This window comes from Loxodonta africana, chromosome 11 (assembly GCF_030014295.1).
Source record: "Loxodonta africana isolate mLoxAfr1 chromosome 11, mLoxAfr1.hap2, whole genome shotgun sequence".
NCBI lineage: Eukaryota > Metazoa > Chordata > Mammalia > Proboscidea > Elephantidae > Loxodonta > Loxodonta africana.
In genome coordinates, this window is record NC_087352.1 from 90,334,755 (window position 1) to 90,360,646 (window position 25,892).

General features: G+C 39.1%; 1 protein-coding gene across 1 annotated transcript in view; it reads right to left on the reverse strand.

The window, feature by feature from the left end:
• ARHGAP28 (Rho GTPase activating protein 28) overlaps nucleotides 1-25,892 on the reverse strand; it is a 102,781-nt gene that overhangs the window by 26,109 nt on the left and 50,780 nt on the right. The window contains exons 7-11 of the mRNA XM_010586826.3: nucleotides 24,821-24,986; nucleotides 24,628-24,719; nucleotides 18,796-18,873; nucleotides 13,055-13,217; nucleotides 7,922-8,004 (exon numbers count right to left, since the gene is read on the reverse strand). Coding sequence (XP_010585128.1) covers nucleotides 7,922-8,004; nucleotides 13,055-13,217; nucleotides 18,796-18,873; nucleotides 24,628-24,719; nucleotides 24,821-24,986 — 582 coding nt within the window. The remainder of the gene's footprint in view (nucleotides 1-7,921; nucleotides 8,005-13,054; nucleotides 13,218-18,795; nucleotides 18,874-24,627; nucleotides 24,720-24,820; nucleotides 24,987-25,892) is intronic.

Consider the following 25,892-nt stretch of genomic DNA (forward strand, 5'->3'; position numbering starts at 1 on the left):
GACATTCTTATGTCATAGCTAATCAACATTCTTGGGGTAAAGATCAGCGGTTCTGACACCAGAAATGATAGGAGGGATTCAGTAAGGTTAGGGGATGGGGAGGGCAATGGAGCAAAGAGAAACGGAGGAAATAGTCCGGGATGTATGGGTGCATATTGATGATAATTAAAAATGGTGATTTTATAATCTGACATAGATGTTTTTGCAATGTAGGGAAAAAGGTCCGCAGAACATTGAAATGTCAGATAAGAGGTAGCACTAAGAATCATTCTTGTTTTCAGCATTGTATTCACTGACCTCAAAATTATGAGGACTTCACTTATATGAAATATCTAGTACAGGCATGTGTATAGAGACCTAAGGTTGCTGGTGGTTACCTGGGGTGGGAGGGAGGGAGAAAGAAGCACTCATTTCTTAAGGGACACTGAGCTTCTATTAAGGATGATGGAAAAATATGGATATAGACAGTGGTAATGATTGAAAAACAAGATAAATATGATAAATGCCACTGAATTGTACATGTAAAAATGTTGAAATGGCAAATATTTTGTTGCATGTATATTTACCACAATAAAATAGATACAAAACTTTATGGGACAGTGATGTTATTATGTAAAAGAAGACAACATTAAAACAATAAATAGGACTAAGAAATGTAATCATAGATATTCCACATGGAGGGGAAATTATGGTGATACAAAGAAATAAAAGTTATGTTTAAATTTAGAAAAACAGGGGTAAATAATAAGGTAGCCACAAAGGAGACTAACTATCCTACTCATCAAAATAAAATACAAGAAAAAAAATAGAGACTCAGCAGAAACGAAATCAACAACAATGAATATGAGGAAAGGACAATATATAAAGATAACCTAGTCAGCACATAAAATTAAGTGGGAAAAAGAAACTGTCAACAACACACAAAAAAAGACATCAAAATGATAGCACTAAATTCATACCTATCCATGATTACGCTGAATGTAAATGGACTAAATGCACCAATAAAGAGACAGAGTGTAGCAGAATGGATTAAAAAACAAGATCCGTCTATATGCTGCTTACAAGAGACACACCTTAGACTTAGAGACACAAAGAAACTAAAACTGAAAGGATGGAAAAAAATCAAGCAAACAACAATCAAAAAAGAGCAGGAGTGGCCATATTAACTTCTGACAAAATAGACTTTAAAGTTAAATCCATCATAAAGGATAAGGAAGGACATTATATAATGGTTAAAGGGACAATATACCAAGAAGACATAACCATATTAAATATTTATGCACCCAATGACAGGGCTGCAAGACACATAAAACAAACTCTATCAGCATTGAGAATTGAGATAGACAGCTCCACAATAATAGTAGGAGACTTCAACACACCACTTTCGGTGAAGGACAGGACATCCAGAAAGAAGCTCAATAAAGACATGGAAGATCTAAATGCCACAATCAACCAAATTGACCTCATAAACATATATGGAACACTATACCTGACGGCAGCCAAATACACTTTCTTTTCTAGTGCACATTCTCTAGAATAGGCCACACATTAGGTCATAAAGCAAGCCTTAGCAGAATCCAAAATACTGAAAAATTACAAAGCATCTTCTCTGACCATAAGGCTATAAAAGTAGACATCAGTAAAAGAAAAAGCAGGAAAAAGAAACCAAACACTTGGAAACTGAACAACACCCTGCTCAAAAAACTGGATTATAGAGGGAATTAAGTATGGAATAAAGAAATTCATAGACTCCAAAGAGAATGAAAACACTTCCTATCAGAAACTTTGGGACACAGCAAAGCAGTGCTCAGAGGTCAATTTATATCAATAAATGCACATATACAAAAAGAAGAAAGGGCCAAAATCAAAGAATTATCCATACAACTTGAACAAATAGAAAGAGAGCAACAAAAGAAACCCTCAGGCACCAGAAGAAAACAAATAATAAAACTAGGAGCAGAACTAAATGAAATAGAAAACAGAAAAACAACGGAAAGAGTTAACAAGACCAAAAGCTGGTTCTTTGAAAAACAAAATTGATAAACCACTGGCCAAACTGACAAAAGAAAATCAGGAGAGGAAGCAAATAACCCAAATAAGAAATGACACGGGCAATATTACAGCAGAACCAACTGAAATTAAAAGAATCGTTTCAGATTACTATGAAAAACTATACTCTAACAAATTTGAAAACCTAGAAGAAATGGATGAATTCCTAGAAACACATTACCTGCCTAAACTAACACAGAGGTAGAACAACTAAATAGATCCATAACAAAAGAAAAGATTGCAAAGGTAACCAAAATAACCCCAACAACAACAAAAAAAAGCCCTGGTCCGGACAGCTTCACCACAGAGTTCTACCAAACTTTCAGAGAAGAGTTCACACCACTACTACTAAAGCTATTTCAGAGCATAGAAAAGGACAGAATACTACCAAACTCATTCTATGAAGCCACCAGGTCCCTGATACCAAAACCAGGTAAAGACACTACAAGAAAAGAAAGTTACAGACCTATGTACCTCATGAACTTAGATGCAAAAATCCTCAACAAAATTCAAGCCAATAGAATTCAACAACATATCAAAAAATACTTCACCATGACCAAACGGGATTCATACCAGGTATACAGGGATGGTTCAACATTAGAAAAACAATCAGTGTAATCCACCATAGAAATAAAACAAAGACAAGAATCACATGATTTTATCAATCGATGCAGAAAAGGCATTTGGCAAAGTTCAACACCCATTCATGATAAAAACTCTCAGCAAAATAGGAATAGAAGGAAAATTCCTCAACATAGTAAAGGGCATTTATACAAAGCCAAAAGCCAACATCATCCTAAATGGAGAGAGCCTGAAAGCATTATCCTTGAGATCGGGAAACAGACAAGGATGCCCTTTAACACTGCTGTTATTCAACATTGTGCCGGGGGTCCTAGCCAGAGCAATTGGGCTAGATAAAGAAATAAAGGGCATCCAGATTGGCAAGGAAGAAGTCAAAGTATCTGTATTTGCAGATGACATCTTACACACAGAAAACCCTAAGGAATCCTCAAGAAATCTACTGAAACTAATGGAAGAGTTCAGCAGAGTGTCGGGATACAATATAAACATAGAAAAATCAGTTGGATTCCTCTACAACAAGAAAAAGAACATCGAAGAGGAAATCACCAAATCGATACCATTTATACTAGCCCCCAAGAAGATAAAATACTTAAGAATAAATCTACCAGAGATGTAAAAGATTTATACAAAGAAAACTACAGTACACTTCTGCAAGAAACCAAAAGAGACCTACATAAGTGGAAAAAACATACCTTGCTCATGCATAGGAATACTTAACATTTTAAAAATGTCTATTCTACCAAAAGTGATATATACAGTTCATGCAATTTCGATCCAAATTCCAATGACATTCCTTAATGAGATGGAGTAATAAGTCACCAACTTCACACGGAGGGGAAAGAGGCCCCAGATAAGTAAAGCATTACCGAAAAAGAAGAACAAAGTGGGAGGCGTTACTTTGCTGATTTTAGAACCTATTATACCCTCACCATAGTTGAAACAGCCTGGTACTCGTACAACAACAGATACATAGGTCAATGGAACAGAATTGAGAATCCAGACATAAATCCATCCACATATAAACAGTTGATATTTGACAAAGGCCCCAAAACAGTTAAATGGGGAAAAGACAGTCTTTTTGACAAATGGTGATGCATTAACTGGATATCCATCTGCAAAAAAATGAAACAAGACCCATACCTCACTCCATGCACAAAAACGAGCTCAAAATGGATCAAAGACCTAAATACAAAATCTAAAACCAAAACGTCATGGAAGAAAAAATAGAGACGTTAGGAGCTCTAATACATGGTATAAACAGTATACAAAACATTACTAACAATGCAGAAGAGAAACTAGATAACTGGGAGCTCCTAAAAATCAAACACCTATGCTCATCCAAAGACTTCACCACAAGAGTAAAAAGATTACCTACAAGCTGGGAAAAAGTTTTTAGCCATGACATTTCCAATCAGCACCTGATCTCTAAAATCTACATGATACTGCAAAACCTCCACTACAAAGAGACAAATAACCCAATTAAAAAATGGGCAAAAGATATGAACAAACACTTCACTAAAGAAGATATACAAGTAGCTAAAAAAAAAAAAAAAAAATTTTTTTTTTTTAACAGATACATGAGGAAATGCTCATGATCATTAGCCATTAGAGAAATGCAAATCAAAACTACAGTGAGATTTCATCTCACTCCAACAAGGCTGGCATAATCCAAGAAACACAAAATAATAAATGTTGGAGAGGCTGTGGGGAGATTGGAACACTTATACACTGCTGGTGGGAATGTCAAATGGTACAACCACTTTGGAAATCAATTTGGCACTTCCTTAGCAAGGCAGAAATAGAACTACCATATGATCCAGTATCCCACTCCTTGGAATATATCCTAGAGAAATAAGAGCCTTTAAAGGAACAGATAGATGCACACCCATGTTATTGCAGCACTGTTTACAACAGCAAAAAGATGGAAGCAACCAAGGTGCCCATCAAAGGATGAATGGATAAATTATGGTATATTCACACAATGGAATACTATGCATCAATAAAGAACAGTGATGAATCTGTGAAACATTTCATAACATGGAGGAACCTGGAAGGCATTACGCTGAGTGAAATTAGTCAGTTGCAAAAGGACAAATATTGTATAAGACCACTATTACAAGAACTCAAGAAATAGTTTAAACAGAGAATATCCTTTGATGGTTATAAGGAGGGGAAGGAGGGAGGGTGGGAGAGGAGTATTCACTAATTAGATAGTAGATAAGAACTACTTTAGGTGATGGAAAAGATAACACAATACAGGTACAGTCAGCATGAGCGGACTAAACCAAAAGCAAAGAAGTTTCCAGAGTAAACTGAATGCTTCGAAGGCCAGTGTAGCAGGGGTGGGGGTTTGGGGACCATGGTTTGAGGGGACATCTAAGTCAATTGGCGGAATAAAATCTATTAAGAAAACATTCTGCATCCCACTTTGAACAGTGGCGTCTGGGGTTTTAAATGCTAACAAGCAGCCATCTAAGATGCTTAATTGGTCTCAACCCACCTGGATCAAAGGAGAATGAAGAACACCAAGGACACAAGGTGATTATGAGCCCAAGAGACAGAAAGGGCCACATGAACCAGAGACTATATCATTCTGAGACCAGAAGAACTAGATGGTGCCTGGCTACAACTGATGACTGCCCTGACAGGGAACACAACAAGAGAACCCCTGAGGCAGCAGGAGAGCAGTGGGATGCAGATCCCAAATTCTCATAAGACCAGACTTAATGGTCTGACTGAGACTGGAAGGACCCTGGTGGTCATGGCCGCTAGACCTTCTGTTGGCCCAGGACAGGAACCATTGCCAAAGCCAACTCTTCAGACATGGATTGGACTGGACGATGGGTTGGAGAGGGATTCTGGTGAGGAGTGAGCCTCTTGGATCAGGTAGACACTTGAGACTATGTTGGCATCTCTTGCCTGGAGGGGAGATGAGAGGGTAGAGGTTGTTAGAAGCTGGCGAAATGGACACAAAAAGAGATAGTGGAAGGAGGGAGCGGGCTGTTTCCTTATGTGGAGAGCAATTTGGAGTATGTAACAAGGTGTGTATAAGTTTTTGTGTGAGAGACTGACTTGATTTGTAAACTTTCACTTAAAGCACCATGAAAATTAAAAAACAAAAACAAAAAACTTTATGGGCTCTTCCCAACACATTCCTACCTCTAATTCATTTCCAAAACTTCAAATACCTGTTGCACAAATACCAAATTTCCTATTGTATATAATATTGTTATTGGAATAGCAAGAGGAATTTTATTTTTACTGACAGAAAGCAAAGACATTACTTTTTTTAAAAAAGGGAGTGATATTTGGGATGACTATGTTCTGCTGCTATTCATAAGGTTTTCATAAGGTTTTTTAGAAGTAGATTGCCAGGTCCTTCTTCCTAGCCTGTCTTAGTTTGGAAGCTGTCCATCGTGGGTGACCCTGCTGGTATTTGAAATACAGGTGACAAAGCTTTCAGCATCACAGAAACACAAAGGCACCACAGCAGAACAAAGTGACAAATGTGTTGTGGAATGCGGAAATTACTGAATATTGTTAATACCACATGCAAGCAAAATTTTGCTGAAGATAATTAAAAAATGGTTACAGCAGTACATTGACTGCCAGAAATTCAAGGCAGATTCAGAAGAGGACACGGAACGAGGGACATCACTTCTGATGTCAGATGGATCTTGGCTGAAAGCAGAGGAAACCAGAAAGATGTTTACCTGTGTTTCATTGACTACGCAAAGGCATTCAACTGTGTGGGTAATAACGAATTACAGATAACATTACAAAGAATGGGAATTCCAGAACACTTAATTGTGCTCATGGACATAACTGTACATAGAACAAGAGACAGTCGTTTGAACAGAACCAGAGAATACTACGTGGTTTAAAATCAGGAAAGGTGTGGTCAAGGTTGTATCCTTTCGCCAAACTTATTCAATCTGTATGCTGAGCAAATAATCCAAGAGGCTGGACTATATGAAGAAGAACGTGGCATCAGGATCAAAGACTACAGCCTTCAGTATGGATTGCACTTCAACATAAAGAAAACAAAAATCCTTACAACTGGAACAATAAGCAGTATCACGATAATGGAGAAAATATTGACGTTTGTCAAGGATTTCATTTTACTTGGATCCACAATAAATACCCCTGGGAGCGTCAGTCAAGAAATCAAATGACACATTGCATTGAGTAAATCTGCTGCAAAAGGCCTCTTTCAAGTGTTACAAAGCAAAGATGTCACTTTGAGGCCTAAAGTATGCCTGACCCAACCCACAGTATTTTCAGTTGCCTCATATGCGTGCTGGACATGAATAAGGAAGACCGAAGAAGAATTGATGCCTTTGAATTATGGTTTTGGTGAAGAATATTGAATATACCATGGACTGCCGGACAAACGAGCAAGTACGTCTTGGAAGAAGTACAGTCAGAATGCTCCTTGGAAGCAAGGACAGTGAGACTATGTCATTAAGTACTTTGGACATGTTATCAGGAGGGCTCCATCCTTGGAGTAGGCCATCATGTTTGGTAAAGTGGAGGGTCAGCAAAAGAGTGGAAGACCCTCGATGAGATGGATTGACACAGTGGTTGCAACAATGGGCTCAAACACAGCAATGATTGTGAGGATGGTGCAGGACCAGGCACTATTTCGTTCTGTGGCACGTAGAGTCTCAATGAGCCGGAACTGACTTGATGGCGCCTAACAACAACAACAACAAAAATAACAATTTTCCTAATCTGTAAAACGACAAGCTTCTATCAGATTATCTTTAAAATTCTGAGATTCTAGAATTCTTAAAGTTAAATTATTATCATAAATTATAAGACATAAACATTTCATTTCAATCAGTAATTTAAGGTTTCCTCTCCATAGACACTCTGGAGTTTTTGCTGCTAGATTAAGGAGACTAGGTAAGGACCGACAATGATAGAGTTTCGTATTTTACCAGTTACATAATGGCCTCATTTTCTTCTGATATTATTCCATTTAATTCTTTCATCTTTATTTCTTCTCCTCCTCCTCCACCTAGCCCAGTGCCTGGCACATGATAAAGACTTGGCATATGCTGCTAGGTTGAATGAAAGAATCCTAAATGTCCAAAGAAGATGTTAAGATTTATATTCCTTTGTGTCTTCCTCAGAAGAACAGCAGTGGGAACAATCAAAGGCAATAGGTGTGGAGAATGCTCAGATTGCTCAGTAAGTTGTCATCTTGGCTTTCATCTTCCCTGACGAGCCATTCCCTCTGACCGCTAAGAGCCTGGTGACAGACCATGAGGCCGACACTGCATACCTGGGCTGTGTCTCTGTTGGCATCAGGCAGCGCCATGATCATGAGGTGTAAGGCTTGAAACTGTACTTTGATATGAGGCCCTCCTATAAAGAAAAGACAAATCATCACATATTTTAACACCACTGATGCATTCTGACAGCATTTCTTGCTAACATCTGCTGGCACAGGAGGATTACTGGCAACTTCCGGTATGAAGACAGGTTTTGTGCCCGGCAATGTAAATTTGTTCAATTTGTTCAGTTTATCAACACTCCTTCCACATCCCATGATGCCACTGTAGGGGAAAGTGGCCAACAAAATCCTCAAAATAATCATGGACTTGTGTAGCATTTCCCTTTTCAACACACTTTCACATACCTTGTCTTATACTACAAGCGAAAGACTTGAGGCTCAATTTAAGAGAAAATAAATCTCACATCCACATAATGAGGCAGGAAAGTATAAGCACATAGATGCTAGAAACAGATTCAAATCCTGCTCCTACGACTTAATAGGGTAATTTAACCTCTTGTTGTTTCTATTTTATCATTTGTAAAATAAGGTAATCATAGTACCTACATCACAGGGCTATTATGAGGATTCAATGAATTAATACACATAGTGTTTAAGTTCCTACATGTACACAATTACCACCATATAAAAGTGTTTGCTATTGTTATTATGATCTGTGATACCTAGTTCTAGATCTGACATGGACATTTTTTTAGGGAAGGTGACTGTAGTTGAATCTTTGGAGTTTCTTGAGTACTTTATTCCTTAACAATGACACAAGAGGGCACCAAAGGGCTGGCATTTACACTTAGGTTCTCTGCTGGCTTCTTTCCCCAGAAGGAATCTCAGGATTCCAACCACAACTAGACAATCCACAACCAGCTGTGCTGAAAATTTAGCATACACTAGAGAATCCAGTACTGCATAGGCAAATCAGCTACAAAAGACCTCTTTAAAGTGTTAAAAAGCAAAGATGTCACTTTGAGAACTAAGGTGTGCATGACTTTTTCAAATGGCCTCATACGCGTGCAAAAGCTGGACAATGAATAAGGAAGAATTGATACCTTTGAATTCTGGTAATGGCAAAGAATACTGAACATACCACGGACTGCCAGAAGAATAAAAAATCTACCTTTGAAGAACTACAAGCCAGAATGCTCCTTGGAAGTGAGGATGGAGAGATTTTGTCTCACGTATTTTGGCCATGTTATCTGAAGGGACCAGTCCTTGGAGAAGGACATCGTGCTTGCTAAAGCAGAGGGTCAGTGAAAAAGAGGAAGACTTTCAATGAGATGGACTGATATAGTGGCGGCAACGATGGGCTCAAGCATAACAATGATTGTGAAGATGGTGCAGGACCCGGCAGCGTTTCATTCTGTTGTACATAAGGTCACTATGAGTCAGAAAGGACTTGAGGGCACCTAGCAACAACAACAGGGAATTCAGGCTTCCCTTATCTCTCTCCAAAATGGTCTCTAGGCGAGGAGCCCTAGAGGGGAGCATTATGTTCTAGAATTCCTGGGCAGTTCTCAAGTTGAAGAAAAATCTATTTATATTTAGTGGCTGAAAGGCAGTCAGTTACCTGTAAAGTTACTTTGTTTTACAAACACTCTTGTGACAAGCTTCTAGGTTATAGAATGTCATGTGCACTAGAATACTGAGGAGATAACCAGTGTATGTAGTCATGTAAAAACAACCAGCTGTGATGAATATTTATAGATCCAAATAATATTGTCTCAACATGCAGATTTTTAGATCTTTATATCAAACTTGTAAACAAAAAAATGACCCAGGTCTAGGATGCTACTGAAAATGACTGAAGCGGGTTGACATGAGCTTGCTTGAATATACAAACTATCAAGACCACGCCTCCATACAAAGTATTTATGGACAAATAAGACATTGTTTTAATGCAGAAATACAGGCAGATGGCTGTCTATAATCTTCAGTGCAATCAGAAATAACTTCTGAAGGGGGGGAAAAAAACCAGATGTCTATGTAAGCTGAAGGCCTCTGTGTTTCTCTCCAGCAATTTCAGAGAAATTATGATGTTCCCTTTAAGATCAAAAGTTTAAAGGGGCAAATAACCCATTTTCACTTTCTCAGGAAAGCTGGTCCTACACTGTTTTGAAGGGAATAGTTTTGTAGTTAAATTATTTATTGCATCCTAGTTGAGAATCATCTTTTTCCTGAGGTCATTATGTCCCCCAGAAAGTTATTAAGATTTTCATGAAAGCGTCTAAGATTTGATTGATGTATTATTAGTCCTTTAATTTTATGGGCAATTTTTGGGCCAAGTTTGAAAAGAGAAAGTAATTACACTAGTGGAAAAGACTCTGAACTCTGAGCTCAGTTTGAGAGTCTAGCGTGAAGAGGAACAGCTTACACACCCAGGCAAACGCTCACAGTTCTCTTCGTCAGAACATCCCGTTACAATCAGAGCTTACTCTAGGTGGCAAAAAGCCGTTTTTTTCCTGCTGGTAGCAGACCAGAATTCTAGGGTCCCTGAAGGGTTGGCTGGTAGCAGGTCAATCAGCAGCAATACAGTATTTTTCACTTTTAAAGCCATACCAACAAATATGGAAACTTTTGCGAAACTTTTCAGGATGTTTTTCAGACTCTCTTCAGTGAAGTGTGGTGGCCGCAGTCAGATAGGGAGTGATAATGTTAAGGGAAATGAATTCATGGGTGTATCTACGGTACCCTGAACAGGTCTGGCATTAAAGGTTTGAATCCTCCTTGCATAATTCCATAATAACAAGCAAAACAAAACACAAAGAAAAAACCTCAGAGGTCCCAGTTTGTCCGCTGAGTTGTTTGGAGTATAAATTACAGATAAGGGGGAAGCGATAATTCTTCAGTTCATTTTCTAGATCGAAGTATAGAAACATCCCATGTTTAATGACTTAAAAACAAAAGGATCTAGTTCTGCTTCTGGAATGGCTGAGTAAGCCCCTCTGGACCAACCCTCCTGAAGAAAACAACTAGAAGATGTGGAAAAAATACAAAAAGCAACAGCTTGAGGCCATGGAGAATAAACAAAATCAGGAGATTGGACACTTGGAATTACGGAATGGAAGAGAAGAAGGGCCTCATCTTTTTGGCTTTTAGTCTAAGATTAGGAAACACTCAGTGCTGCAAGCGGTGACTAAAACTCCAAAAAAAAAAAAAATCCCAGATGTTCTGGCCTGGACATTCAGAGTACAGGGCTCAGGGCAACCGCAGGCACTGGAAAGTTATGGGAGGAATCCCAGAAGAAGAGAGCCAGAGATGGAAGGCCGCTAATTCTGGTATAAACCCCACCCAAATCTCTGGCTGACCCAAGAACCATGCATGTATGGGGTAATACAGCTGAGGATGAAATCACTGAACTGAGAGTTGAGCTGCTGCCCAGTCAAGTAAATCATCTACTTAAAAAAAAAAGTAAAACAAAACAAAGAAACAAAACCAATCCCAAAAGTTTCTTTGAAGAAAAATTACAGAATCCAGAATGTCTAAAATACAATATTCACACTGTCCAGGATACTTGACATATAAAATAGCATGGAAGTGTGACCCATTCTCAAGGGAAAAGACATCGACAGAGAATGCTGGAACTAGAGGATAAGGATTTTGAAGCAGTTATCATGGAAGTGTGACCCATTCTCAAGGGAAAAGACATCGGCAGAGAATGCTGGAACTAGAGGATAAGGATTTTGAAGCAGTTATCATAGCTATGCTTAATGACGCAAAGGAAGATATATATGCTTGTAATGAACAAAAAGATAGGGCATTCCAGCAGACCAATGGAAAATATTAAAATTGTAGAACTGAAAATGACAATACCTAAAATAAAATGAATGAAGGAAACTAACTCTTCTCACTTTTTTTTCCCAAGTTTCTCTCATAAAAGGAAAACACAAGATCTTATAAACAAAAGAGATATTGAGAAAAAGGCCCGCCTTGCTGATCATATTGTCTTCTTTCAAGACATAAAAGGATAATCTTCTGGATCTGGTTTAGTTAAAAATTTTACAGATTTGGAACCTACTAATTTTTAGTATAAATTTTGTCATACAACTTAGGATTTGACTACTATTTTCCTTCATTGTGGTTTTAAATGATTTTATAGTTTTGATCAACCTGCAGAAGGCTGTAAATTGGCAGATACAGATATCACTTGTCAGGCTCACATTGTGGTTTAAAATTGTGGCTGACATTTTCAAATTAAGAGTTTTCCCATTAAAACCTGAAGTTTGGCTCTCAGTCCTGCCTGGCAACCATTATCTAGAGCTGAGCAGTGGCCGACCTGTTTAGAAAAGACAGGACACGCCCTCTCAAGTTTGCCACAGTCCTTTTTTGTCCGCGTAGAATCACTCAATAATTACACGCATATACATATTTAGGCTGTGAATCCTGAACAACTCAGGTCAGTAGTCAAAGCCCGCATTATCTAAGCCTGGTTCTACTTTTCTAAATTTTTCTCTTGTCTCACCCTCCACAGTACACATTTCCGATGCTCAAACCATACCAAACTATTCATTGTCAAACACAGCACGCATTTTCCAGCTTCATTGCTTTTACCCAACTAACTCTACGTGACTTTATAATTTTCAGAAACATGTGATATTATAATTTTCAAAGACAAATTACCTTCTGGGTAGCATTATTTGGAGCTACATCATTAGACTGAGGACCTCGGAGTTAAGAAAGAGAGGGAGCTCATATTCTGAGGAGCTGTTATATATTAGGCACCATTCTAGATGACTGGCCTAATATAACAACCCTGACAAGTAATTATTACTTCTAATCTACAGGTGCAGTAATTGAAACTCAGAAAAGCTGATGACATGGCTAATAGATGGTTGAGCAGGAAATGAAATCTGAAGGGCCTGGTCTTTCTGCAAACTCCTGCTTCTTTTTAATGATTATAAAATTCTCTAAATCCTAACTACCAGACTTAGATACATAAATACAGAAGGAGGTGACTTTTTACTATCGAAGTCAGTACTTCATCAGGCACTGCCAGGAAACACAAATCTGTACCATTATGAGCACATTTGATTATGCGTCTCTATTATTCTGCTCTGTCTCACTTTATTTATTTATTTATTTTAAAAGACCTACATCTTGGTCCATTCACACTTAACTTCTTCCACCTACTTTCCATTAGAGTGATGAAGGCAGGTATATACTCCACAGGGAAGAGAGAGGTGGGTAGTTCTCTGAAAAACGCTTTCAACATTACTGCAGCTTCTCTATGGCACATTTTGTCCCATTTAAATTTATCAGTATTAAACTTGGCATCCAGTTCTTCACGGTATTGCTGTGAATCAAAGAAAAACAGTCAATACGCAATGAGTTTTTTACCACCAGACCCCTTTCCCCCCCTTTGAAAACTGTCATTACATAAACTATTTTTGTAAATGGATTGAATTCTTAAAAAGCTAATCTCTATTAAGTCTAAGTTTTTTTCAACATTATTAAGAGAAATGAAATTATTATTTCTAAGTGAATTTTGAAAAACTGTTTTCTAAAACATTTTTAGAATGTTAACCTTGGAATTATTTGATAATTCTCACAAATACGTAAGTTCTTTACTCAGATCATAGTTTCCTTTCTATTGCCTTGGCAGGACACCATCTATTCCCACATAGTAAATGCATCGCTAGATTTGGACAAAGCATTCATCTCCCTTTGTTCACGATCCCTTCAGCCATCCTCTCTTCTATTTCTAAAACAGATCAAGAACACATGCTTCTCAGCTAGTTCACATGCAGAATGAGAACTATCCCAACAGAGGAACTCTGACCTCGCTGTAACATGCTAGAGCAGTCAAAGCGAAGTGTCATGTCAAGGCATACACATGCATGCCTTCCACATGTTTGCATGCTTGCCCAAACCTTCCTCAGGTTTGAAACATTGTCTAAATACCTGGGGACAAAAAAAAAAATCACTGAACTTCCATAAATTCTACTTGGCTTACAAATTTTACATTATTAATTCATCTGATTATTGATGCCACCTGTTCTTCATGTTTCTTTTTCAAAGTCAAATTCATTTTCTACTGTTCCCTTGAACTACAAGCCTTACCTATACTACCATGTAGTTATAGCCAGCTCTCCAACTGACGCCAACTGTCCCGAAAAGGGTACTTACTTAGACAGGTAACTCTGAAAACACTCAGGGTCTTTAAGGTCTCTGCTTTATTCTCATGAGAAGCCTTTCTTTCAGCTTTGACCATGCATAACCAGAGTTAATTTTCAAACCTGATCTTTTCCTATGAAGGATCAGCTCATTAATCTGCTCAGACAGAAATGTTCTCATGGTTCCCAGAGCCTACAAAACAGGGAGTCCTGGCAGGAAAAGTCCCATGTGCAAGAGACGCACATGATTCTGAGCAGCCCTACCAGTTCCTACTGGTGACATACCAGTAAGATTTCTTTCTTGTCCTTAAGAAGTTTTCAATCTAACAGGAATAATATAGTCAGTTGAACAATCCTTTACTGATAAATACACTTTATAATGCATTTAAAGCCTGCATTAAAGCCCTCTCTGGAGTGAGAGAGACTACAGAGGACTAGGGGAGGCTCTGGGAAGACTGCGGGGGCCCTGCAGTCCAGTGGAAGGGACCATTTCATGAGCTGATCACACCAATTCAGGGGGTTAAATGCTACATAAAAGCTCATGTATGGGGCAGCATGCGGCCATAACAGAGGAGATTCCAACTCTGCCGAGGCCAAGTCTTGTAGACTGATGAGGAGCATGCTGGGGAAGAGGAAATCGAGGGTATTTGAGGCAGAAAAAACTTTTCAAGCGGTGATACGAATGCAAGGAAACCCAGTGTGTCCAGGGACTCCAATTACTTCAGTGTTGCCAGAACATTACGGGCAAGGAGGAGGGTAGAAAGAGGGATAAGACTAGAGAAACAGCTCTTCATTCGAGGCTGCATGAAAATTCTCTATGCAAGGCAATGACGAGGTTACATTTATCTTTTCTGACAGCCAGATGGAAAAATAATTTGGAGAGTGTGGAGTTTGGCACTGGTTGGGGAGCAGGCTAAAAAAAAACCATTGCTGTCAAGTCGATTCTGACTCTTAGTGACCCTGTAAGACAGAGTAGAACTGTCCCACAGGTTTTCCACGGAGCAGCTGGTGGATTCGAACTGCCGACCTTTTGGTTAGCACCTGTAACCACTGTGCCACCAAGACTCCAGGGAAGCAGGCTAGAGGCAAGGAAACCAGTTATGGGCTAAGGTAGCATTTCTGGTGACGGACAATGAAGAACTCATCTGGGTAAGCAGTTGTAGGATAGAAAGGAGATGAGGTATTTAAGAAATGCCTTGGAGATAATAAGATGAGAGTGGGAATGAGTTTGGAAGTAAAATCCTCAAGAATTTGTGATGGATTGAATATGAGACTCAGAGAGAGAAATAATTGTCCAAGGTGATTTGAGATTTCTACCTGGGGTAACAGGCAGATGGGGGTATTGTTAACTCAGAGTAGGAAATGGAGTGAGAGAAGCAGCCTTTTCTATCCATTGCCTGGTCCTACTGACGTAAAGCAGAGGGGAATTGTTTTTCATGTGGCCAGGAAGCACCAGGGAAAGCAGAATAATTCAAACCAATTTTCCACATACATTTGCAAAGTAATCTATCTGAAACACTAATGTGACCATCCTTTGAACCTGCCAGTGGCTTCCTGTCATCTAAGAGGGTCAAGGATAGGCTCTGCAACCAGGCTCTTTGGGTTGTTATCCCAGTTCCACAGCTGACTAGTGTATGGCCTGTGCCTCAAATTTCTCAGCTGTATCATAGAAATTAAGTCAGGTGATGTATATAAAGCTCATGGAACAGCAAGCACTCAATAAATGCCAACTGCTCATGACTGTCCTCCTCCTAGTTCCATTATAACCTTTAGTACTAACGCTGTGGGAAACCAATACACATGTTGGGTAGATATTTGGGTAATAATGTCACTTCATCTTGTCTGGTTGGCCAGTGAAAATCAATGGACAGAAAGAATGTCCTCTCTTTGTTTCAACCAGAGCAAAGCCGACAGTTCCGTGGTGGTCCTAAACATGAAACCATATAAACTAGGAGTTGAATTTACCTTGTCAAAGACAGGGAGAGTTTGGAAGTTAAAGAAATCACGTTTCGTGTCCAAATGTTAAAGAGAATACTAGGCAAGGGTCAGAAGTCATGTGCTTACATTTCCTCTAAGCAAAAATACAACCTGCTACAATTTTTGAGGTAGTGTTATAAAAATGCAAATGACCAGCCTTCAGCTTCAAAAACCAGTTCAGGCATGGAATCCAATCAACTGGGTAATGCAATTATAAAACATTTATCCCAGACTTAGAATAACTGAAACTAGTCAAAGAAGAAAGCCTTACATGTCAAACAGCCTACCTTCTTCCATAATGTATATTCCCTAGTGTTTGGCTCAAATTTCTGTCATTTTTGGATACGAAAATCATTCGAAACAAGAAGGTATCAAATTAGTTCCAAATGCTTTGAGGCCTCAAACCTAGGAGTTGGCTTTGCTGTTGTGTGTGTCCTGCTTGGTTAAAACTAGTAGCTTCCTCTCAGTGTGAGTGACTTCTCTGCCATTCTTACCAAGCCTGTAAAGCACAAACCCAGATCTGATTGTTCGTAAAGATATATCCAAGGAGCCATAGGGTTAGTGCCATCTGCTTGCCACAATTTGAGTATAATTATAATATAGTTTTTAAAAAACTGTCTTTCTCCAAGCATATTACTATATAATAATAATTCAGCAGATGAAACCACAACAACAAAAAGTAGTGTGAAGTTTGAACTAAGGAGAGAAATAAAGACCTATTTAATATATCAAGTTACGATTCCTTTCTAATTGCAGTGCTTTCCTGTTTCTGTTCACTGTCCCAGATCTCTTTCACGTTTGCTTTCCTGGAGCTCAAACAATGGAAACATCTGGATTACATTTTTTCTGACAACAAGTGATGGAATAACTAGGCTGAAACTTCATAACCCATTAGGGGGGAAAAGAGACTTTCATCTAACTGTGGTTCAGGAATGTACATCCATATAAGAACAGTATCTAGCACTTTGATAAAAATTTTCAAAGATTAGCCAGTGAAAAATAAAATATGATGTTAAACTTTATGTACATGAGAACTACCATGTAATGTTTTCTATAGTCTCCTTTTACTATTTAGAAAAGGGAATTTTACGTATCCATTATGCTTTACACACACACACACACACACGACCCAGTAAAAATATGTGCAGATACAGCTTCTTGCTTATGGACGAGGCTTAGAGGGATGAAGTCTGGTTCTGTTTTAGAAAATTATTTTCCATGACTTCATTGTGGTTTCTCTGACTCTACAGACATAACCAAAGATTTAACCAAAACCAGTGAGAGCGTTCTCTTCACATTCAGGACACATTTGTTCAGAAGTATGTGTAAGCACCGTGCCTATGAGACACTGAGACTAGAAGTAGATTTACTTTAGAAACTAAAAACTTTAAGGGGCCCTCAGACATTTTCTTACACCAGCACGTAGCAACCACTCTTAGGAAGTCACACCTCCTTGGCATGCCCCACGCCTGCAGCCACCAGGAACGCTCTGGTGCAATCCCACATCTCCCTCCAAAAAAGAACTTGCCATCAGCTGGAAAAAGTTCAGGTAGATGACCCTTCCAGCTGTTAGTGCCTTCTGGATCTGCTTCAGCATTTGAGCTGGAGCCCTGCTCTCCACAGGGAGGCCAGCTAATGGCAAACGGGAGGGGTGCCAGGCTCTCCCCTTTCTGCCAGAGCAGGGCTCCTGGAGAGGAGTTGTCAGAACCACATCATGCTCTGTGGTGCTCCCTGGAGAGTCCTGCTCCTTCCCCCTTTTATCTTTCACATGCCTTATCCCCAATAATCCTCTTCTATGCCTAACTCCCTCTTAGCATCTGCTTTTTGGAGGACCCAATTGACACAACTTATTTCATCTCAGTTTCCACTTCGAGAACTTCTCATCACACTTCTAGATAAAAACTCTAAGAATTTTGATACAAATAGAATTTCCTAAAACATGCACCAAAACAAATTAATGAACAAATGCTTTTCTGCCTCTACACATTCCCTTTTAATAGTTCTCAGCCCAGCTGGGCTAATTTTTCCCTCACTCTCAGATTTTTTTGCAGGGGCTCCTCATTTAAAAATTTTCAGGTTTGCATGACTACAGGGATCTGAGGGTGGGCGTCAACTGTGCATTCTGCATGCCAACTCAGAGACTCAGTGGGATATTTTTATGGAAATTTGGGAGAAAAGCTTTTCTTTTCTAATGATTCTTTCTTTTGTTGAACTCTAGAGTTTGCTGCCTTCTAGAAGTAGGAAAGCAAAGAAAAAGGATTCACACTGCACAGGACATTTTATGTGTGAAGCTAACATTACCTTAAAAGGAGTTGGGTTTTAAAATTGCTGAACGAGTACTGTAGTGGTTATGGTCATTGCCACAAATTCCTGTAAGGACCTTCCATTAAAAGGAGAGCCAAAGAATGTTTCGAAGTTTAAAGCTACTGATGATGGAAAAAAGATCTCATATAATATTGGCTTAGTGAATTACATGGCCGAGAGGAACATGGCAACTCAAGTGTGGAGCCCATAAAACATTTCAACTTTTTCAAACTAAGAACAAGGAGCAATTTTTGATGGTGAATTGATGTGTTGTTTTGTTGTTGTTACTTCTTTTAATTTATAAGGATATACAACTCAGGATCACGAATAAATGTTTCATCACAGGGTACTGAGGAATACTAAGTAAGGCCAACAGACAGTATCAAATAAACAACAACAACTAACTAGATACCTAATATTTGTGTGAACTGTGTTAAGCTAGCTTTGAACTCTAAAAAGACAGAAAATGTTTGGTACCTTGACTTTGGCAGTACATCCTGAAAGTCGAAAAATTCCTTCAGATTCCAGCCCTGATTCCTCAACTTTCTCAAAAAACTAGAAAGAAAAGATAGATATAAATAAATAAATACCTCCATCTGAAAGTATGACCAAAGAATGAAAGTTGCCAAGCATGTACCTGGTACTCGAATATCTTCTTAGGTGTTCACAACCACCCTATGAGGTCAAACTATTCTCTGTTTTGCAATGAGGAAATGGAAGCTTGTAGCTGTGATATAACTTTCCAAGATCAACCTAGTAAGTAAAGGCACGGACTTTCTCCAGCTAGTGCTCTTGACCACTATAATATGGTGCCACTCAAATCACTTTAAGGTCTTATTCTGATGTCTCTTTGTGCAGACTGACCAATACGAAAAGACTGTGGATTGACTATTGTTACTTGCACCCACCCTGGCTAAGAAACTACAGGAATCCTAGGAGTCTGACCAAGGAGTTAGAAATTAGAAAGGTCACTATTTCTCATGAGGTCTCATGGTGGTGATGGTGGTAAAAATAATAATAATAAAAAAAGCTAACATTTATTGTACACTTACTGTGTATCAGATACAGTTCTCAGTACTTTACATATATTCACTCACTTAACCCTCAGACTGATCCAATGAGGTGTTGTTGTTGTTAGGTGCTGTCCAGTCGGTTCCTACTCATAGTGATCCTATGCACAACAGAATGAAACACTGCCTGGTCCTGAGCCATCCTTACAATCGTTGTTATGCTTGAGCTCATTGTCGCAGCCACTGTGTCAATCCACCTCACTGAGGGTCTTCCTCTTTTCCGCTGACCCTGTACTCTGCCAAGCATGATGTCCTTCTCCAGGGACTGAACCCTCCTGACAACATGTCCAAAGTATCTAAGATGCAGTCTCACCATCCTTGCCTCTAAAGAGCATTCTGGCTGCACTTCTTACAAGACAGATTTGGTCGTTCTTTTGGCAGTCCATAATATATTCAATATTCTTCGCCAACACCACAATTCAAAGTTGTCAACTCTTCTTCAGCCTTCCTTATTCATTGTCCAGCTTTCACATGCATATGATGCAGTTGAAAATACCATGGCTTGGGTCAGGCGCACCTTAGTCCTCAGGGTGACATCTTTGCTCTTCAGCACTTGGAAGAGATCTTTGCAGCAGATTTACCCAATGCAATGTGTCTTTTGATTTCTTGACTGCTGCTTCCATGGGTGTTGATTGTGGATCCAAGTAAAATGAAATCCTTGACAACTTCAATCTTTTCTCCGTTTATCATGATGTTGCTCATTGGTCCAGTTGTGAGGATTTTTGTTTTCTTTATGTTGAGGCGCAATCCATACTGAAGGCTGTGGTCTTTGATCTTCATTAGTAAGTGCTTCAAGTCCTCTTCACTTTCAGCAAGCAAGGTTGTGTCATCTGCATAATGCAGGTTGTTAATGAGTCTTCCTCCAATCCTGATGCCCCGTTCTTCTTCATATAGTCCAGCTTCTCAGATTATTTGTTCAGCATACAGGTTAAATAGGTATGGTGAAAGAATACAACCCTGACCCACACCTTTCCTGACTTTAAACCAATCAGTACCTCCTTGTTCTGTCCAAACAACTGCCTCTTGATCTATGTAAAGGTTCCTCATGAGCACAATTCAGTGTTCTGGAATTCCCATTCTTCGCAGTGTTATCCATAGTTTGTTATGATCCACACAGTCGAATGCCTTTGCATAGTCAATAAAACACAGGTAAACATCCTTCTGGTATTCTCTGCTTTCAGCCAGGATCCATCTGACATTAGCAATGATATCCCTGGTTCCACGTTCTCTTCTGAATCCAGCCTGAATTTCTGGCACTTCCCTGTCGATATACTGCTGCAGCCACTTTTGAATGATCTTCAGGAAAATTTTGCTTGCATGTGATATTAATGATATTGTTCTATAATTTCCACATTCGGTTGGATCACCTTTCTTGGGAATAGGCATGAAAATGGATCTCTTCCAATCAGTTGGCCAGGAAGCTGTCTTCCATATATCTTGGCATAGATGAGTGAGCACCTCCAGTGCTGCATCTGTTTGTTGAAACATCTCGATTGATATTCCATCAATTCCTGAAGCCTTGTTTTTCACCAGTGCCTTCAGAGCAGCTTGGACTTCTTCCTTCAATACCATCAGTTCCTGATCATATGCCACCTCTTGAAATGGTTGAACATCGACTAATTCTTTTTGGTATAATGGCTCTGTGTATTCCTTCCATTTTCTTTTGATGCTTCCTGCTTCATTTAATATTTTCCCCATGGAATCCTTCACTATTGCAACTCAAGGCTTGAATTTTTCTTCAGTCCTTTCAGTTTGAGAAACACCGAGTGTGTTCTTCCCTTTTGGTTTTCCATCTCCAGCTCTTTGCACATGTCATTATAATACTTGACTTTGTCTTCTCGAGAGGCCCTTTGAAATCTTCTGTTTAGTTCTTTTACTTCATCAACTCTTCCTTTTGTTTTAGCTGCTCGACACTCAAGAGCAAGTTTCAGAGTCTCCTCTGACATCCATCTTGGTCTTTTCTTTCTTTCCTGTCTTTTCAGTGACCTCTTGCTTTCTTCATGGATGATGTCCTTGATGTCATTCCACAATTCGTCTGGTCTGCAGTCACTAGTGTTCAATGCATCAAATCTATTCTTGAGATGGTCTCTAAATTCAGGTGGGATATACTCAAGATCATATTTTGGCTCTCGTGGACTTGCTCTGATTTTCTTCAGTTTCAGCTTGAACTTGCATAGGAGCAATTGATGGTCTGTTCCACAGTCGGCCCCTGGCCTTGTTCTGACCGATGATTTTGAGCTTTTCCATTGTCTCTTTCCACAGGTGTAGTCAATTTGATTTCTGTGTGTTCCATCTGGCAAGGTCCATGTGTATAGTTGCCGTTTATGCTGGTGAAAGAAGGTACTTACAATGAAGAAGTTGTTGGTCTTGCAAAATTCTATCATTCGATCTCGGGCATTGTTTCTATCACCAAAGCCATATTTTCCAACTACTGGTCCTTCTTCTTTGTTCCCAACTTTTGCATTCCAATTGCCAGTAATTACCAATGCATCTTGATTGCATGTTCGATCAATTTCAGACTGCGGTAGCTGATAAAAATCTTCTATTTCTTCATCTTTGGCCCTTGTGGTTGGTGTGTAAATTTGAATAATAGTTGTATTAACTGGTCTTCCTTGTAGGCGTATGGATATTATGCTATCACTGACAGCGTTGTACTTCAGGATAGATCTTGAAACGTTCTTTTTGACGATGAAAGCAACACCATTCCTCTTCGAGTTGTCATTCCCAGCATAGTAGACTATGTGATTGTCCGATTCAAAACGGCCCATACCTGTCCATTTCAGCTCACTAATGCCTAGGATATCGATGTTTATGTGTTCCATTTCATTTTTGACGATTTCCAATTTTCCTAGATTCATACTTCATGCATTCCAGGTTCCGATTATTAATGGATGTTCGCAGCTGTTTCTTCTCATTTTGAGTCATGCCACATCAGCAGATGAAGGTCCCGAAAGCTTTACTCCATCCACATCATTAAGGTCGACTCTACTTTGAGGAGACAGCTCTTCCCCAGTCATCTTTTGAGTGCCTTTCAACCTGGGGGGCTCATCTTCCAGCACTATATTAGATAATGTTCTGCTGCTATTCATAAGGTTTTCACTGGCTAATGCTCTTCAGAAGTAGACTGCCGGGTCCTTCTTCCTAGTCTGTCTTAGTCTGGAAGCTCAGCTGAAACCTGTCCTCCATGGGTGACCCTGCTGGTATTTGAATACCGGTGGCATAGCTTCCAGCATCACAGCAACACACAAGCCCCCACAGTATGACAAACTGACAGACACATGGGGGAATCCAATGAGGTAGGTACTGTTACTATCCCCATTCTAGAGCTGAGGAAACTGAGACACAAAGAGGATAAGTAACTTGCCCAAGGTCGGTCACACAATAAGAGGAGGACCCAAAGTCTTTGTTATTTTGCTTTCGAGAAATGATGCTGGTTGGCACACAGTGTAGAGAGAAATAGATATTTAGAAGGAAGCATGGCCATACAAAGGCTATCCCACAGGAGTGGGAGCTTAGTACCTCAAGGTGTCTTTCTGAGGAACACAACACCAGTAGTAATAAGAGCTAACATCTACTGAGCTGTTGCTAATGTGAAATAAATCCAGTTTTAGTTTAATTAGCATTTATTGATCAGCGTTTCCATTTGCTAAGTTCTGTGCTAGCCTTTTGTACCTATGTAATAATATGAATACCTCTACTGAATCTTCTCTGTCTAAGATTTTATGGATTTTCTTCAAACTCTGTCCTTCACGTAGAGAGTAAAGGGCATAATTCAGGTTTTAATCCAAGTCAGAAAAAAAACTTCAAGTCACCGTGGGCTTTGGGCTTTGACACATGCTGTGTTTCTGTTTCCATTCCACCTCTTGCTGGCTGTGTGCTCTTGGGTAAGTTATCTCCCTCTCCTGTGCCTCAGTTGCCTCATCAGTAAAAGGGAGATAACATCAACCTCCTCGAGCTGCTCAATGTCACTGCTCATGACATCCTGGGCACAGCCCAGCACAGCTCCTGGGCAGAGTGTTGCGCTATAGGTGGCACCTGCACACAAAGGCAAGTCACTAGCACTCCCTGGCTCTCTGGTTGCCATCCTCCCTTCTCCCATCACAAGACAGTCAGTCACTGTTTTGAGCAATTGCTCAATTGGAGGCATTGTATGCAAAATTCAGGAAGACAGAAGAGAAGTGTAGAATTGTTAGTGCAAATAAAGTACATATTTCCTCAGTTGGTATTTTTATGTATATCATTCAAAAACTTATTCTAAAATTCAATAAGATATGTTTAGGGCTTGAAATTCTCATTGCGCCATGGGATGTCACTGTTGAATAAATGCACACTTATGTAAATCACTGGTTGTAAAAAATTGGTGACTTAGAAGCAGATCAGCTATTCAGCAATGATGGTCAGAGTTTTATTATATCATAGTTTGCGTAATATCATTTTCAAAATTTTCTTCAATAGAAATTTTTCTCTTTGTCTAGATGCATCATATTTTCCAGTCATGCCTGAAAAACCACCAGAATAAATTGAGTTTTAGACTTTCTTAACCTCTTTTTGTAAACCTAATGAAATGATTATGTATACACATTTTAGAATCACCCAACTGGTAATATATCTTAATAATTAATTATTTCCATGACCAGTAAATTTTATTGCTAATTATATGAGTTATCTTTTATCCCAGAAAGAATAAGTAAATATACATAAAAACATATAACACAAATAACATTTGAAAAAAATTTTTAATTGAAAAAATACAACGGAAGGAAGCCATGTACCAGAGCATCTGTGTCTATCACCTGAACAATATGAGAGGTTCCAAAAGTGCACATCAAGGCAAACTGGTCCCAGTGCTTGGGGGACATCTACGGGGACACATGGAATAAAGCTAAAAACTACAACAGGCCTGAGTCCTCATAGGGTTTTAGAGTTTTCAAATCTGAAAGAAAATTTATTAGTGGGTTTAAAACCAGTTGCTATCAAGTTGACTCCAGCTCATAGAGACCCCATGTGTGTCAGAATAGAACTGTGATCCATAGGGTTTTCAATGGCTGATTTTTCTAGAGTAGCTTGTCAGGCCTTTCTTCCGAGGTGCCTCTGGGTGGACTCAAACCTCCAACCTTTAGGTTAGCAGCTGAGTGCGTTCACCATTTGCACCACCCAGGGTCTTCTTTAGTGGGTTTACAAAGTGCCAAATCACAATCACAAGGCTCCATCAATTTCTCCTCATGTGCTTTCTACTCACTTTTTGTAATACAAGGGGAACTTTCACTCCAGAGTCTTTTTTTCGATCATTGTCCAATAGGACTGTGAGTGGAACTCCAAAAATGCCATTGTCTTCATTAATAAAGGGAGAAAGAAGAAAGAATCAGAAAAGCACTACCTTCTTCCAATTTAGTTAAGCATTCAAATCAGATGAAACCAGTCTTTTTACTTACCTCGCCCTTTTACTTTTTCTGTTTTATTTCTTTTAAGTGGAATTCCAAAGGCATCAAAAAAGGCAGTCAATTCAATCAGAGAAAGACGGCGGATTTTCTTCATGTCTTCAACAGACAGATCACCTGCTTCTGTTAAGCCAAATCTGGTTTTCTTAACAATAAATTTCTAAAATACATATTGTGGATATTTATTTACTTTTTACAGCAATGGAAAGTTATTATACTTTCATTCAAATGCCACCTGGTCATTCTTAAGCTATACAGCAAAACATATTATTTCCAAAACTTCTCTGAAGAGCACTCTGCACAATAGAAAGCCTTTATTAGTATAATTTTGAGAACATGTGCAGATCACTACTATACAAAACAGTGATCAGAGATATACTACAACACTCCCCTCACAGCTGTGGAAACTGCCTTCTTATCAGGCATATTTGTGCTGTATCGTTGACCAGCATCTACAAAATGCCAGGCACCCCGTAGAAGGTACCATGGCCCCGACCATCTGGATTACCTGTAACACACAAATTCAAAGCAACACCATCCAGGTTCTTATCCCAGGAAAGCTGTAGCTATATGCTTTTTTTTGGGGGGGGGGGAAGGAGGGGCAGCCATTCCTTTTATCAGACATCATTTATAGTGAACTGCATGCTTAAAGGATTCTTGGTAATCTCCCAGTGGAAACTGCTAACATATGCTTGCTGAGGCAGCCATTATTCCACCTTAAAAATCAAATTTCGATAATTCCAAATATTCCTCAAAAAGCAAAATGCACTGAAAGCGCCATATAACCCTATCAACATTTTGAAGACAATGATACTGTTATGTTCTCCATTTCCACACTAGAAGAAAATACTCCAAAACAACAACAGCAACATCAACAAAACCTTCAATAATCTGGAAATGTTGTAGAGAATCTAAGCAGCAAGACCTCTTAAAAGCAAGAGGTTGGTCCTATATAATATCCACAGGTGGACTCGCTCTCAAAGAACCTGATATTTAAAAACGCTAACATAGAATTTAAGTTGCACAGTTTTAAAAGTAAATATTCTCCATAGGGGCTTCCTAAATT